Raw genomic sequence first — 15,439 nt, 5'->3', positions numbered from 1 at the left:
TCGGAAACAAAGAAAGGTCAATGCAGTTCGATCTTGGCATTTTGACAAAGTACAGACCACGTCTGCTGTGCACAAATTATGAGATTGGAGTTCCTTTCTCAGGGAACTTGACAACCCTGAGGGGCTCAGCATAGGTGGGAGACCAGAAGAAGACACTTGGGGGCTGTTAATCACTCAAGGGGAAATAGGATCTAAACTTCACACTACATTCTTTGTTTTAAGTACTTCAGCAGATGTTCAGGACAGAGACTAGCATCAATAGTTCTCATAGCAAGGTGAAATTCCTCAACAATGTTCTACTAACTACTTCTGGCAGAATAATTCCTTAAAACAATGCATAATGGGACTCATACTTTTCTGATCAGCGAACTGCCAGTAAACTGTAAAATTATCACTGATGGCATACATTGACATAATTTTTCCTTAAAAAGTTTTTCCTCTTGTCTTGTTGTCTGTTTGAGAGGGAAGAAATTTAATCTGCGCTGTATGTTGCACATACCGCACATTTGACAATAAAGTTGTACTTGACTTTATAATATACAACTACAGGCTGTGCTTGGTTTAGGACAGAAGTTGCAGTCCAATGGAGTCCATCTTTTGGAGCTTCCCCGTACAACGTGAAACAGGAAGTGTCTCACGCAACAACATCCGATGTGCCCTTCGCAATACTTTACAAAATAGAGCAGCTCTGTAACTGTAGAACAGGGGTGGACAACCAGTCAGAGACGAAGAGCCAATTTTTTTACTGAGTTACTGCAAAGAGCCACATCATACCCTTCCTCGCGCACGCGCGTGCACACACACACACACACACACACGCACACACACTTTTTTAGCCAAATATCGACTTTTGAAGCGACCAACTTCTCACGAACGACCCGATCGCGCATGTGCAAGCATACACAGACGCGCGCACACACACACACACACACACACACACACACTCGCGAGCCGCGGGTTGGCCACCCCTGCTGTAGAAACAGAAAACAAATGTTACATGGCTCTTCAGGAGCTCGAATAGATGTTATTGTGTGATGCTGAGTATTGCTGGTGTAAGTCTCGTGAAAAATAAATAAATAAAAAATGAAAAATGTGTCTTTTCAGATAATTGACAGATTTAACCCATGGAAAGTGTTTCAACAACAATAAGAATGCTGTTTACGGGGCAGGATTGGAAAAGATGGAATCTATCTTGCAAACAGGAAGACATCACTCAAACAGCATTACATTTAAGTTACCCGTTCAAATGACATTTTTTCACCATAGTGGCCGAGATGGAGGTGAACCAGATATAACCTATAATATTCTGCCAGAAAAAGACGCATGATTTAAATTGCGGGTTAATTTGTTTTGAGAGGGTATGCCCACTCGTGCAACCACACAACTTTGTTTGTTCAGTTTTATTTTCCCTCTTGAAAAGAGTCAAATCCCCCCCCCCCCCCCCCCCAAATGAGTTGTACCGTTACGTTCAAAACCCGAAAAAATATTACTTCCTTAATATGACCGACAGACGGCGATATTGCAACCAGGAAAATAGAGAAACCACACGCATCCTGTTTTAGCCAGACAAAGATCTTATAAGGGCAGAGATTTTAACGAAATGTGGGAGGAAGTGTAGTACCACGTGACCATCGTTTCCCTAAAACATTTAGCAGTCCTGAATCTGGCTCTTACTAAAGCAGACTTGACAACATGGTCGTATTTTTAGCTATTAAGGAAATACGAACAACAGTTTTTGAGATACAAAGTCTAAGTAGCGTAATACCAGACTTTGAGGCGTAAAGTAGTTTTCGTCGAATCTTCTTTTTCGACGCAGCGTCTCTGAAGCACATACAGACCATTCGACTCATAGATCAACCCTTGTGTTGAAACAATGGCGGCTTTTAGTAAATATGTCACAGCCAAGAATTCCTCAATAGCAGGTGCCATTTTGCTGGTGTTATATGTGGTGAAAAACAGAAGACGAAAGCCAAAGCAGCACGGGTAAGTGGATCATGGTGTAACACGAAAATACTTTACGAAAACCTGAAGCTCGTTCTTCGATAGTTGGTGGTTGGTGACTTTGACAGGTGACCATCTAAGTGTGCTAAACTTCAAATTGCAGAACGGAACACAGATTTATATGTACCTAGCGAAACTTGTCGTCAGCTCAAATAGGCTAACCTTTTACTTTTCACTAGATACTATCGAATGCTGTGTCAAATTGATATTGATACTGGTCAACGATAAAATGCATTCAGTTTGCTTATGCATGTATTCTCATGCCACTGAAAAGTGTAGTTTAATTCAACAAATCACCTCGAACACATCGTGATCAATACCTATTTTCTATCTTAATTTCGATGCAAATGTCAAGCATTCTCAAGTTATCTCTGGTTAAAATATGCCAAAGGTCATTGTGCATTATCAAATCACGGTTGGTTAATATTTGCATGTCATGTTGGCAAAGTCTAGCTACACAGTGTGTTATCAGTTTCTCAAAATCATCAGATTAATTTTGCTTCGAAAATGTTATTAAGCCAGTAATGTGGTAATTAACCGTATTTTGTATAAAAACAAAAGGTACATCAACAGTATTTGAGTATTGAGCAAACACTATAAAATGTTTTGTTAAAATGGAAAAAAAATCACTTGCACTTGCTCACTTGCTTTTTTCCCCCATTTTCCTATGTTAGGTGTACTATATGTAGTGCTGTCAGCGAAGTGTTTTCAGCTTCACTTCTCAGCTTACTGTGTTTGCGTTTATGAAATACTATAATTCTTACAGACTATAATGCGATGCCGTTAAAAAACAATCACTTTTTGTGGCTCCGGTACAGTGCACAAATATTACTTCAAGTTATGGCTATTTGAGGACAGGTGTATTGTAATGATATGTAAATCAATGTAAAAGGGTTTAAAATGTTGATATTTTTTTGGTCACAGCAATGATATTTCTCCGGATTCACAAAATATTCAAAGGAATGACAATGCGTAGTTTTGATATGTAGTCTATGTAGTTAATAAATGACAGCTCTCACAAAGGGATGTTAACCTCTACTTGTCAAAGGAAAATATTGAACAATATAGCCTGTTCAACTTAATTTTGTTCTTTTCTTGCAGTCCAAAACAAGGATCAGATTTGGTGCTGAACTTGGATGTAAGTGGATTTTTTTCAAATATTATAATAATATCATGCCTCTGTGAGCCATCACCTCACTGTGGAGGTTTACATGTCCCCAATAATCCTACGAGTTAAATTGTCTGGGATTTTATGCCTCTGCTTAGAGTCACCCATGGCAAACAAGTTCTAGATGAGGGACCAGACAAAGCATGCCGGGCCTGGAGGTGGGGCTCGCTGGCGATTGCTTGCTGGCACAGCCCGAAAAGGCATGGTGATTCCTTCTTCCCATGGGTTCACCACCAGTGGGAGAGGCCAATGGATCGAGTGCTCTGTGAGCTGGACAGCGACAAAAGGCAGGGATTTTGGCGGTCCAATTCCCGGCGACAGAAACTGGCTCTAGGGATGTGTAACGTCACCTCTCTGGCAGCAAAAGAGCACGAGCTGGGCTGCATGTCAGAGATGTTCTTTCCGACTAGATATAATCAGGCTCACCTCCACAAAAAGCTTGGACTCTGGTACCAGTCCTCTCGAGAAGAATTGGACACTCATCTGTAGCATTGCCAACAGTGAGAAGTGTCGAGCAGTGAATGGGGTGCTGCTAACCTCAATTCGGGACGTTATGAGTCAGTGGTGAGAATACTTCGAAGACCTTTTAAATTCCACTGATACAGTACTCCTTCCATTGAGGAACCCCAGCCTGGAGACTCTGAGGTGGGCTCTCCTATCTCTGTGTTTGAAATCACCAAGGTGGTTAAAGAGCTCTTCGGTGGCAAAGACTCGTGGGTGGATGAGAACCGCCCGAAGTTCCAAAAGGCTCTGGATGTTGTGGGGCTGTCCTGGTTGACACGCCTCTACAACATCGCATGGCCATCAGGGACAGTACCTCTGTATTGGCAGACCAGGTTGGTGGTCTCCCTTTTTAGGGGCCCGCAGGGTGTGTTCCATTTATAGCGGAGTCACACTCCTCAGCTTCCCTGGTAAGGTCTGTTCAGGGGTGCTAGAGAGGAGTCCATTGGTTGAATATCAGAATCTGGAGGAGCCATGTGGTTTTCGTCCCGGCTGTGGAGTAGTGGACCAGGTCTACACCCTCCGCAGGGTCCTTGAGAGTGCATGAAAGCTCAATCAACCAGTCGACATGTGTTTAGTGGACTAGGTGAAGGTATTCATCTGTGTCCCTCAGGACATTCTCTTGAGGGTGCTTCGGGTGTGCAACGTAACTGATAAAGACAGTTCAGTCCCTGTACCGCCAGAGTTTGGATTGCATTGCCAGCAGTAAATCGGATTTATTTCCTCTGAGGGTTGGACTCCACACTGCTTGCTCTTTGTCATTTGTTTTTTTCATAATTTTTATGGACAGAATTTCTTGCCATAGCCGAGGCGTGGAGCAGGTCCGGTTTGGGAGCTTCAGAGTTGCATCTCTGCTTTTTGCAGATGATTTGGTACGCTTGGCTTCTTCAAGCCGTGATCTCCAACTCTCACTGGACCGGATCGCAGCCGATTGTGAAGCGCTTGGGATGAAAATCCAACCTTCAAATCTGAGGCCATGGTCCTCAGTCGGGAAAGTGTGGAACGCCCCTTTTCCACTTCTTGGATGAAATCCTGCCCCAAGTGGAGGACTCTAAGTATCTTGGGGTTTTGTTCACGAGTCAGGGCAGATGGAGTGGGAGAACGACAGACGAATCAGTGCGCCGTCTGCTGTGATGTGACTCTGTATTCTGTCATGGTGAAGAAGGAGCTGAGCCAAAAAGGCGCACAGCTCTTGATTTACTGCTCCCTCTACGTTCCTGCCCTCACTTATGGTCATGTCCAAAAGAACAAGATCCCGGACACAAGCGACTAAAATGAGTTTCCCACGCACGGTGTCCAGGCTCTCCCTAAGAGAAGGGTGAAGAGCTCAGCCACCCGGGAGGGACTCAGAGTTGAGCTGCTGCTCCTCCACGTTGAGAGGAGCCAGATGATGTGGCTGAATCTAATTAGGATGCCTCCTCGACGCCTCCCTGCTGGAGTGTTCCTGGGAGGTCTCACTGGCCATAGTACCCCGGACACACTACTAGAGAGAGTAGGTTTCCCAGCTTGCCTGGAAACGCTTTGGGATCCCTCCTTAAGAACTGATGGCTGAAGTTGCTGGGGAGAGTGAAATCTCAGCTTCCCTGTTTAAGCTGCTGACTTTGTGACCTGAGCCCGGATAAGAGGAAAACGATGGATGGGTGGATGGATGATCATATCAATTAAAATTATTCTATTTTTCTTAATTGCAATTTTATTTGTCATGTCTTTCACACAGAAGGATGGCAAGAAAGACCGTGCAGCAGTCGACAGAATTTTCTTTCTTCGAATTTTACGGATATTGCGGATCATGGTACCTCAGATTTTTTGCATGGAGGTAGGAATTCATTCTTATCTTGCTTTTGTTTTTCTATAACAATGATTGTCAACCAGTGTGCCATGGTACATAAGTGCGCCTTCAGAGATTATCAGGTGTGTTGCAGAAAATGATCCGATTTGAATTATTTGGACAAGAAATGTACTATTGTTAGTGTATGGGTCAACCGCATATTGTAACAGGCAAACAATGAAACACTCTTCCACTAGATGACCAAAGGTACATAATTAACCTGTTTATCCACTTTAAAAAAAGATTTTACTAAGTGGTGTGCCATGATTTTTTTTTGATATGAGTGTCATAATGCTGAATTTGGGGAAAAAAAACCCACTGACATACATAGATTTGGAATAACAGGCTTTATTTATAAATCACATATTTACAAGTACCCTGTACAACATTAAAGACATTTAAAAACAAAGTCTGGAAATAAAGATATCTTATTAGAACATACAATGCAAAAAAAAAAAATCTTTAAAAAAATGTTTTAAAACAACTCAATCACAATCACAGGCTTGGGAAAATAATCATCGTTTTTAACCTGGACTTGAAAACTTTCACACTTTGGGTTGACAACAAATTCCTTAATAAACCCTTTTATTGTTTAATGAATCTTTGGCTCAAATAGCTAACATTGTACTTGTTCATGAACCAAGTGTTCCATCAATGACTATATTCAGTGTCTTTTGGTGGGTGCAAAGGATCCTTTCTCCCAGTGACAAAGGTCATCATGGTTACATGCTCCACTTTATCTTCTTTCCTACATACCCTGCAAATGCACAAAGAATCAACAATGCAATTAGAGGCATATTTTTCCGTTCGCACACGAGCTGGGCACGTCACGTCTATGGATTTCACGACTGGTTAGAATGAAGAATGAATGAAGACCAGCTGATATTTTTGAAGGAAAATATGTAAGCCTTCGGCAAAATCGTTGACTGTTGCTCACAGTTGTTCTTTCAACAGAACAATCACTGCAGCAGGTTAATTGAATATGAAAATATACAAGTTTGGATATTTTCATATCGTCGTGTTTGTGTGTGTGTGCCCTTCATCGTTTTTTTACGTTGATGTTTTATTGCACAAAAATACCCTTTTTGTCTGATGATAAAGTAAGTTTCTGTTTAGAAGGAGAAATACTTTGTTGCATTGCACTTTTTGTATGCTAGAATATGAAGCTCGTTGTCACTTTTTTTTTTTTTTACATCTTGGAAACAGTGAATCTGAGCTAGTTTTAAAATATAATCCAATGGAAGATTTTTTTTTTCTCAGCATGACCTTTGACGAGGATAGGTTTATTTTCAGAAAAGTCATTTATATTGTATCCAAATATCATATTGAAGTCACTTTTATGGTATTGTATTGTTCAAAAAAAGTGATATTTCGCTTTGTTTTGAATCGTGAGGCCTTCTATTATATTGGTCAAAAACAGTTTTCGAACACACCTATTTACTGACATGTATGAAGGTAAAGATTTCCATAATATTTGCTGGTTTGTGTACATGTGTAAAATACATCATTGAACATGAAGTTGCAACACAAATGACAGATCTCTCAAAAATTGATAAGTTGGTTCCAAAAGTCAAGGTCACTGGCGCCATTTTGACTCGGCCTTAGTCGGTGAGCAAGGACAGAATGATAAAAAAAACATTATCATCAAGAGTGTTTTACAATCTGTAAGATTTCTTCTCTTGTTACTGTTTTCCTGCTAGACTGGATACCTGATCCTTATCGCCGTGATGTTGGTGGCAAGGACCTACTGTGACGTATGGATGATCCAGAATGGAACCATGATCGAAAGGTCAGGCTGTTTTCACAGTTGTGATGGTGCTGTATTTTACATCATAAATACTTTATATCTGCCATTGACTGGTAAGCAGTCCAGAGTGTGCCCCATCAATGGCCCAATGAGAGCTGGGATAAGCTCCAACTTTCTCATCATTTGGAAGAAAATGAAGTGTCTATAAAAAGTATCTATTTTTGGAGGATTGTATCGTGTGTTTGTATCAAGTCCATCCATCCATCAATCCATTTTCTGAACCGCTATATCTTCTCAAGGACGTGCTGGAGCCTATGCCAGCTGTCTTCGGGCAGTAGGCGGGGGACACCCTGAACCGGTTACCAGCCAATCGCAGGGCACACTTAAAACGAACAACAAGCACACCTAGGGACAATTTCGAGTGTTCAATCAGCCTGCCATGCATGTTTTTGGAATGTGGGAAGAAACCAGAGTACCCAGAGAAAACCCATGCAGGCATGGGGAGAACATGCAAATTCCACACAGGAAGGCCAGAGCTGGAATTGAACCCGGTCAAATGGTTAATGCATCGGCCGCACAGTGCAGAGGTGCAGGGTTCGATTCCGGCTCCGGCTTTCCTATGTGGAGTTTGCATGTTTTCATCGTGCCTGTGTGGCTTTTCTCCAGGTACTCCGGTTTCCTCCCACATTCCAAAAACATGCATGGCAGGCTGATTGAACACTCAAATTTGTCTCACCTGAGTACCTGGAGAAAACCCACGCTTGCACGGGAGAACATGCAAACTCAGGAAGGCTGGGGCTTTCCCACAATATGTCCTGTTCAATGTTGTTGAAGAGTTTGCAGCCCCAGGAGAAAACCCACTGAGGATTTTGAGGAACATGCAAATTCGACACAAAAAGGGCCAGGAGGATCATATTTGGATTTAGTGTCCAAGATGAAATTCAACCAGCAAACCCCGCCCACCACCCAAGTCAATAATCAGTGTGATACATGCTTTTTCTGACTTGTTTGTCTTTGTGTATGTTTTGCAGTGCAATAATTGGCCGCTCAACTAAAGATTTCAAGACCTTCTTGCTCAGCTTCATCCGATTCATGCCAGTTGTAAGTGTCTGTATTATTTCTATTTTTATGTTGTATTTTTATCGTGAACATCAACTTTATTTGCTTCACAATGTCTTCACAATTTCATTTCAAAAAGCTCTTTTATTTAGTTATTTTTTAACTCCTTCACTGTTAATATGGAAAATAACACAAAGGTTTTTTTTTCCTGATCTAGAATAAAAACTGAAAAATCACCTGTACATTTCAATTAAAAAATGAACAGTTTATGGATCAAAATGGATTGGTACAGTGATACCTTGACTTTTGAGTGACCCCACCTAGGTTTTTGGACTAATGAGCAGGTCTCTGTTGATTTTTCTTTTCCCCCTTGCCTTGTGTTGCGAGCCAAAATTTCAGTGGCCAGCATGCTTCAGACACATGACAGCACAGGCAATTGCCGCTGCGCTTTCAGCCGCACATTGTGCAAGACAAACAGTAAAAACATTGAAATACAGAAACAGAACTCTATTCGGCCAAAACTCAGATGTTCATACGCTGCTCAAACAGCTTCGATTTCTGAATTTCACTGATGAGGGCTTGGCCCTTGCCAGGCACACATATAGAAATTTTGCACGCCAAGTGCTATATGCTTACAGTACATTACATGCATATTATGTACAATGCCAATTTTTAGGACCAAATTGTGTGAACCTGATGATGTCAACGCGAAATTGTCCCAAACCGATTGCTATTGTTTCCTTGGTTGCTGGGCGTTATTTTCTCACTGTTGCACCCCCCCCCCCCCCCCCCCTCTTTTGCGCCCTTGTTCCACACTTCGGCTGAGCCCGCATCCATATCCATGTTTGATGACGCAGTCCAACACAGTAGCGCAATCTGATGACGTAAAAGGCGTTCTCTCAGTTCTGAAATTTTTGCACGCTTGTTTACTTTAATGACTCTGCGACACTGTTTTCTTCCTGATTGCTCAGCATCCAACTTACTGAAGAAATGCAATGAGCGCATTGCTTTTAGGAGAGCTGACTGGACCACCTATTTTATTTTATTTTATTTTATTTTTGGTGATGCCTCTAACCGAGAGAATGGCAAAAAAAAAAAATCCCACCCCACCCTTGAGGGTCTGCTGTCTTATTTTATCCATCTGTACTATCTCCATGTACCTTCCCCTTTCTGCATGCAAACTGTATACAGACTACATCTCCATCCTATTCCCTTCTTCTATTCCTGCTATTATACTTCTTTTGTAACATGATCCTTGCTGATTTTTTTTTTTTACAAACAGTGCCGCCTGATGGCAGGCGTTTAAAATGATTAATGTTGCAGTCAAGCCGGATCCTTAAGTCAGAAGTTGTGTGAGACTCTCCTGTCCATTTTCGAGTGAAAACCCCCCATAAAATACTTGTGTATAAGTTCTGGTTCGGTGAGGACTACGTTTTATACATATGTATACGTATTGCGTATGAAATGAGTGAAGCTTTTATGTTATGCAGTGCTGTTTCTTTATTTGTGGTTTGGTTTTAGATCTGGAATAGATAAATGGCATTTTAATTCATTTTAATGGAGAAAATGGATTGAAGTAAATTGGGTTGTCAAGCTGGGCGGCACGTCGGTTTCGCAGTGCAGAGGTGTAGGGTTCGACTCCGCTCCGGCCTTCCTGTGTGGAGTTTGCATGTCCTCCGCGTGCCTATGTGGGTTTTCTCCGGGTACTCTGGTTTCCTCCCATAATCCAAAAACATGCATGACAGGCTGATTGAACACAATAAATTGTCCCTTAGTGTGAGTGTGAGCATGGATGGTTGTTCGACTCTGTGTGCCCTGCGATTGGCTGGCAACCGATTCAGGGTGTCCCCCGCCTACTGCCCGAAGACAGCTGGGATAGGCTCCAGCATGCTCTTGTGATGATAAGTACATTAGAACATGGATGGATGGGTTTTCAAGCTTTGTCCTTGAATGAATCAAACTTGAACAGCCAGAAACAGTACACCGTGTTTGGAGTTGTTCATTCATCACTTGACAAAAGAGCCTGTTTCGGCTGAAGAAAAATGAACCCAAAGCATGATGTTGCAACCATTGTTTTTCACCATAGGTATGATCTGGTGATGCACAGGAGTTGAAATATGTTATTGAAAACCTGTTATTGTAACACATTATTGTATAAAGAAAGTGAATACACCAGTGTTCACTTTCTTTATCCGCTTTGTGTTTCTTTTAAAATTGAGCCAGGTAGTTCCTAGTGAGTTATTTCTGTGAGTTGCACATTTTTTTCTTTATAGTAAAAATACAAAACTTTACTTTCATTGACTATATTTCTCATTCCATTACTCCTTACACTACACTCCGTTTGAAGGTGTGTTTTTTTTTTTTTTTTTTTTTTTTACGAGGGATTAATGTGATCTGTTGCCTTGCAGATAGCCTTGGTGAACAACTTCCTGAAGTTGGGACTGAATGAGCTGAAACTGAGGTTTCGAGAGCGGCTCACAAAGAACCTATATGACCAGTACCTGCAGTAAGTAATACACCATAATCAAATTAGCAAAAGAGGCTTTGTATAAGCATCTCTTTAAACTTAAATAACCTTCTCTTTTTGCGGTTTTATGCTTATAACTATATTTATTAGGGGTGTAACCAAATGTCTTTTTGACCGACATGATACATCTCGATTCAAAAGGCTCAACGGTTCGACACAAAGTGCTGTATCACTTTTTTGGAATGACACGATTCAATACGATAAAGCTGATTTCCATACAATAATAAGGATCCGGTCATTTTTGATTTTTGTGAATAAATTAACAGTAACGGCAAATATAAGGCACATTCAATTCAAGCATTCATTTTTCTCAAAAGCCAACAGTGCGCTCTATAATAGATGCACCTGATATGAAGAGACTGTAACTCTCTTTACATTCCCCATCAAGTTATTGTCCTCTTAGTGTTCCTATTCCATCTAGTGGTGATTATTAGCAGGAATTAATTGTAACCTGAAAGGGTTCTGCCCGATACGAATTGACATGTGCAGTTGCCAACACACACTCAAACAGACAACTACTTTGTCAGCTTTGCACAGCCATATTAGGGGTGTTCACACAGCACACATTTGCTCCGGCGCTGCACCGATGTATTTTGTTGCGATATATTTTGCACCGCAGCAAATTGTGTGCAGCGTTCACACGTACAAAGCCGCTGAGCGTGTCAGCACCAGCACAGCGTCGGTGCAGCCCCACTTGCGTTCACACGGCAGTTTCTGCAGCGGAGCAAAACGACAGAAAACAAATGAGCTGTCGTGTTGGTTCTTTTTAAAACGTATACACAACTCAAGCGACTACTGGACAGGCACGTCCTTCTCCTTCTCGGTGTCTGTGCCTTCTGCTCGAGAGTGACCGCCCCCGATAACGTAAATCAACGATGACTTCAATGACACTCAGAAAAGCAAACACGTAATGCGCCAAACAGAAAATCAAGAGAGGAAATCACAAAATAAATGATATGGGGGCCGGGGGGTTGTGAACACACAACAAAGGAACAAACTACACAAACAACTCCGAGACAGTCCAGTCTCCTACAAAAGGAAAGATGTTACCAGCCAAATCTTGTGTCGTTATTAAACAAACACATGACGGAAGTCCGACAGCACGAAAGCAACGCATTCTCGCCGTATGTACTCTTCACAAGCATTTGCTCTAGAGCAAATTTAACCGAGTTGCGTTCACACGTGCAAATTTACATCGGTGCTGCTTCGCAAACGAGCATTTGCTCCGGAGCAAATTTTTAAACCACCTCCCTGAGGTGGATCAAATTTGGTCCAGTGTAAGCTGTTTTCCGGGGCTACGCCGGAGCTAATTTGCACGTGTGAACGCTCTACTGGGGCAGCCCCGGCGTAGCACCAGACCAAATCTTGCCGTGTGAACACCCCTATTGAAACAAAGATAGTACTGAAAGCATAGTTAACTACTGACTAAGAAGGAAGGAGGAGACAAGCAAGCCTTCTGGGGATATTTAGCCCTTTGTGGATGCAAGCCTTTTTGTTGAATCAATTGTCTTCAAAACTTTTGTCTTTATTTTTTTTATTATGCCATTTGTATTTATACATTTCATGTCCATGTTTGTGACCAGTTCTAATGGCTTTGTCACAGCTGCAGCGGTTGTGAAGGCTCTGTGGGAAGAAAGCTGAACAGTATTGGATTGTATTGTATTCCCTTTAGAGTAGCACCATCTAGTGGATGCATCGCGCAACCGCAGCCGTATTGTCGCAGTGCTCCTATATCTGAAAACAGTTTTAAAATAGGCCATTCATTGAAGGTGCGCCTTGTCATCTGAAGTGCCTTATAGTGCAGAAAATACTGTTATAAAAATCACAGTTGAAGATATCTTTCAAACAATTAAAAGGCAAAATTGAGAGCAAACCTCCAGATCTGAACTTCGACACCAAACCAAAATTCTGTGAGCCGTCATCCGTTTGGCTTTTGGAGCGTGTAGCGGAGCCTTGACCTGAATTTAAAAATACATTGGGAAAAAGGAGCACTATTTTACAGAACAATCAAATTTTGGCAAAATAAATGCTTGAACACACGGCAAGTGCTCACAAAGGTCTCTGAAGGCGAATGCTGATCACCCAAATTGCATAAGGTCTGTAGAAAGAAGTGAAACACGTTTTTGAGAAAGACACTTTTAATGATTTAATCGGATACGTTGCTTCATTGCCCAAACCGTGCAGAGTCGCAACATAAGGATGAAAGAGCTGCATGTGGCTCCCGAGCCATGGGTTGCCGACAACGCCAAGGGGGACTCTTTGCCAGCTGTGGGCCCACAATCTGTAATTTCTAGAAAAATGTACTATTACCACTTTTTTTTTTTTTTTGCAACAGACTTATTTCCCCATCTCTCTCTCCACTCTCTTACACATACATGCTGCCTATTGTTCAGCATCCCACTGCAGAATCCAGACAAAACATTTTTTCAATGGCTGCAGCATGTTGGGACTCTTCCCGTCAGATATTCATTTCAACCAAATTGAACTCTGTCTTGAGCGGTGGACAGTTGAAAACTGAACACGTTGGAAAGCGCGCCTTTTTTATATGGGTATCCTTTTTTATTCTTGATATCCAGTTATTGTTCATGTATTCCCTGAAATCTTTTTTCCTGTCTTACAGGGGTTTCACCTACTACAAAATGGGCAACTTGGACAACCGGATTGCCAATGCAGACCAGTTGTTGACTCAAGATGTTGAAAAATTTTGCAACAGTGTGGTGGATCTCTATTCCAACCTCAGTAAGGTACAGAACTTAGACGCTTGGCATAATGGTTCTTGAGCTCATAAAAATCACATTGAATACGATTTGGGAAATAGTTTAATACTGTACACGCATGTCAGAAGTCATTGGCCAACCTCAGTTTAATTTGCTGCGTACCTGTAAACGTACACCAACCTTTTTGAAGCTGAGAGCTTGTGCTTGGCTGCAGATTGGTGCGACAGTCTACCAGTGTGATACACACTTCTGACAAAACAAATTTGCTGAAACTACATAAACAATTATTGTTATTGTAATGTATTATTTTAGTTTGGGGGGGGGGAAGTTGACCACAAAATTTGCTGGCTTGAAATGGGAGTAGGGTTTGATTTCCCGAGCAATCAATGGAGTTATTGATAATCAATTCTAAAAATACTTAACTGACTGTCCCCATTATTATTCATAACTACTAACATTCATTTATGTGCAGATCCTGATCATGTTAATGTTTTCGCACAATAATTAGGAAACCTTAATACCAATGTGCAACACTTTATTTGTAAAAATCCCTTCCATTGTTAACATTTTCAAATTATCACTTCTATCTACTACAATATTCTTGGAAAATCACAATGCCCTGTCATTGAAAAATGTGTGGTTTCTTTTTTGGTGTTCTTAAATTGAAGGGAACCAAATTTTTGTTCACGAGTGTAATACATAGAGATGCCCTTGAGTTGTTGTCAAACACTGATAGTCAGTTTTGTCTTTTCCGCAGCCTTTGCTTGATATTGGTTTGTACATCTTCAAGCTGACAAGTGCCATTGGAGCTCAGGTATGCGACACTATGCTTGTTTCCAAGGTCATTGAAATTGTCGAAGTGTCTAAATTAGGGGTGGGATGTGGCCCCCCGGCTCAGTGCCTGTACATTGGGGTTCACACAGGTAGACGACAGGGTTGCCTCCCTCTGCCTTCGGGTGGGGGGATGACTGTTGAACAGCAGCTCAGCGTACCCACCCCTTTTTGGAGTCCTTAGACTCTTAGAGGGTGTGCTGGAGAGCGCTCCTGCTGGGGACTCCATGTTCTGCTGGGGGACTTCGATGCTCACATGGGCAATGACATTTAGACCTGGAACAGTGTGATTGGGAGGAATTGGGATTTGCGGCCGCATGTTTTGGACACTCGGGTGAAGAGAGGGGTGGCACTGTCAACTGATCACAACCCAGTGGTGAGTTGTCTCTGATGGTGGGGGAAGATGCCGGTCCAACCTGGCAGACCCAAACGTATTGTGAGCATTTGTTGGGAACCTCTGGCGGAATCCCCTGTCAGAAGGAGTTTCAACTCCCACCTCTGGCAGAGCTTTTCCCATGTCCCGGGGGTGGCGGGGGAGATTGAGTCAGAGTAGACCATGTTCTGTGTCTCTATTGTTGTGGCGCGCCAACTGAGTTGTGGCCGGAAGGTGGTTGGTGCCTGTCGTGGCGACAACCCCTGTACTCGCTAGTGGACACCAGCAGTTAGGGATGCCGTCAAGCTGAAGTTCTATCGGGCCTTAATGGCCTGTGCGACCCCAGAGGCCGCTGATGAGCATTGACTGGCTCAGCGGAGCGCAAAAACTCAGGCGTGGGAAAGGTTTGGTGAGGCCATGGAAGCCGACTTCCTGACGGCTTTGAGGATTCTGGTCCACCATCCGACGTCTCAGGAGGGGGAAGCAGTGCACCATTAACACTGTGTACAGTGGGGATGGGGCACTGCTGACCTCGACTCGGGACGTTGTGAGTCGGTGGGCAGAATACTTCGAAGACCTCCGGAACTCCACCAACACGTGCAGGAAGCACAGTATGAGGACTCTGAGGTGGGCTCTCCTATCTCCGGGGTTGAAGTCACCGATGTGGTTCAAAAGCTCCTTTGTGGC

At 42.5% G+C, this 15,439-nt stretch overlaps 1 protein-coding gene across 2 annotated transcripts in view; it reads left to right on the top strand.

Annotated features, from left to right (window-relative positions):
- The first annotated feature begins 1,640 nt into the window (after positions 1-1,640).
- The window catches only part of abcd3a (ATP-binding cassette, sub-family D (ALD), member 3a), a 29,837-nt gene continuing 16,038 nt past the window's right edge, over positions 1,641-15,439 (top strand). For both annotated transcript variants that reach the window (XM_086102030.1, XM_086102029.1), the window contains exons 1-8: positions 1,641-1,983; positions 3,103-3,139; positions 5,388-5,486; positions 7,199-7,287; positions 8,277-8,346; positions 10,713-10,810; positions 13,452-13,575; positions 14,306-14,362. In XM_086102030.1, coding sequence (XP_085958156.1) covers positions 1,874-1,983; positions 3,103-3,139; positions 5,388-5,486; positions 7,199-7,287; positions 8,277-8,346; positions 10,713-10,810; positions 13,452-13,575; positions 14,306-14,362 — 684 coding nt within the window. In that variant the 5' untranslated portion in view covers positions 1,641-1,873. The remainder of the gene's footprint in view (positions 1,984-3,102; positions 3,140-5,387; positions 5,487-7,198; positions 7,288-8,276; positions 8,347-10,712; positions 10,811-13,451; positions 13,576-14,305; positions 14,363-15,439) is intronic.

The sequence above is a fragment of the Hippocampus guttulatus genome, chromosome 21 (genome assembly GCF_054856545.1).
Source record: "Hippocampus guttulatus isolate MCC_2025c chromosome 21, RoL_Hgut_1.0, whole genome shotgun sequence".
NCBI lineage: Eukaryota > Metazoa > Chordata > Actinopteri > Syngnathiformes > Syngnathidae > Hippocampus > Hippocampus guttulatus.
This window is presented reverse-complemented; position numbering and strand designations above follow the sequence as displayed.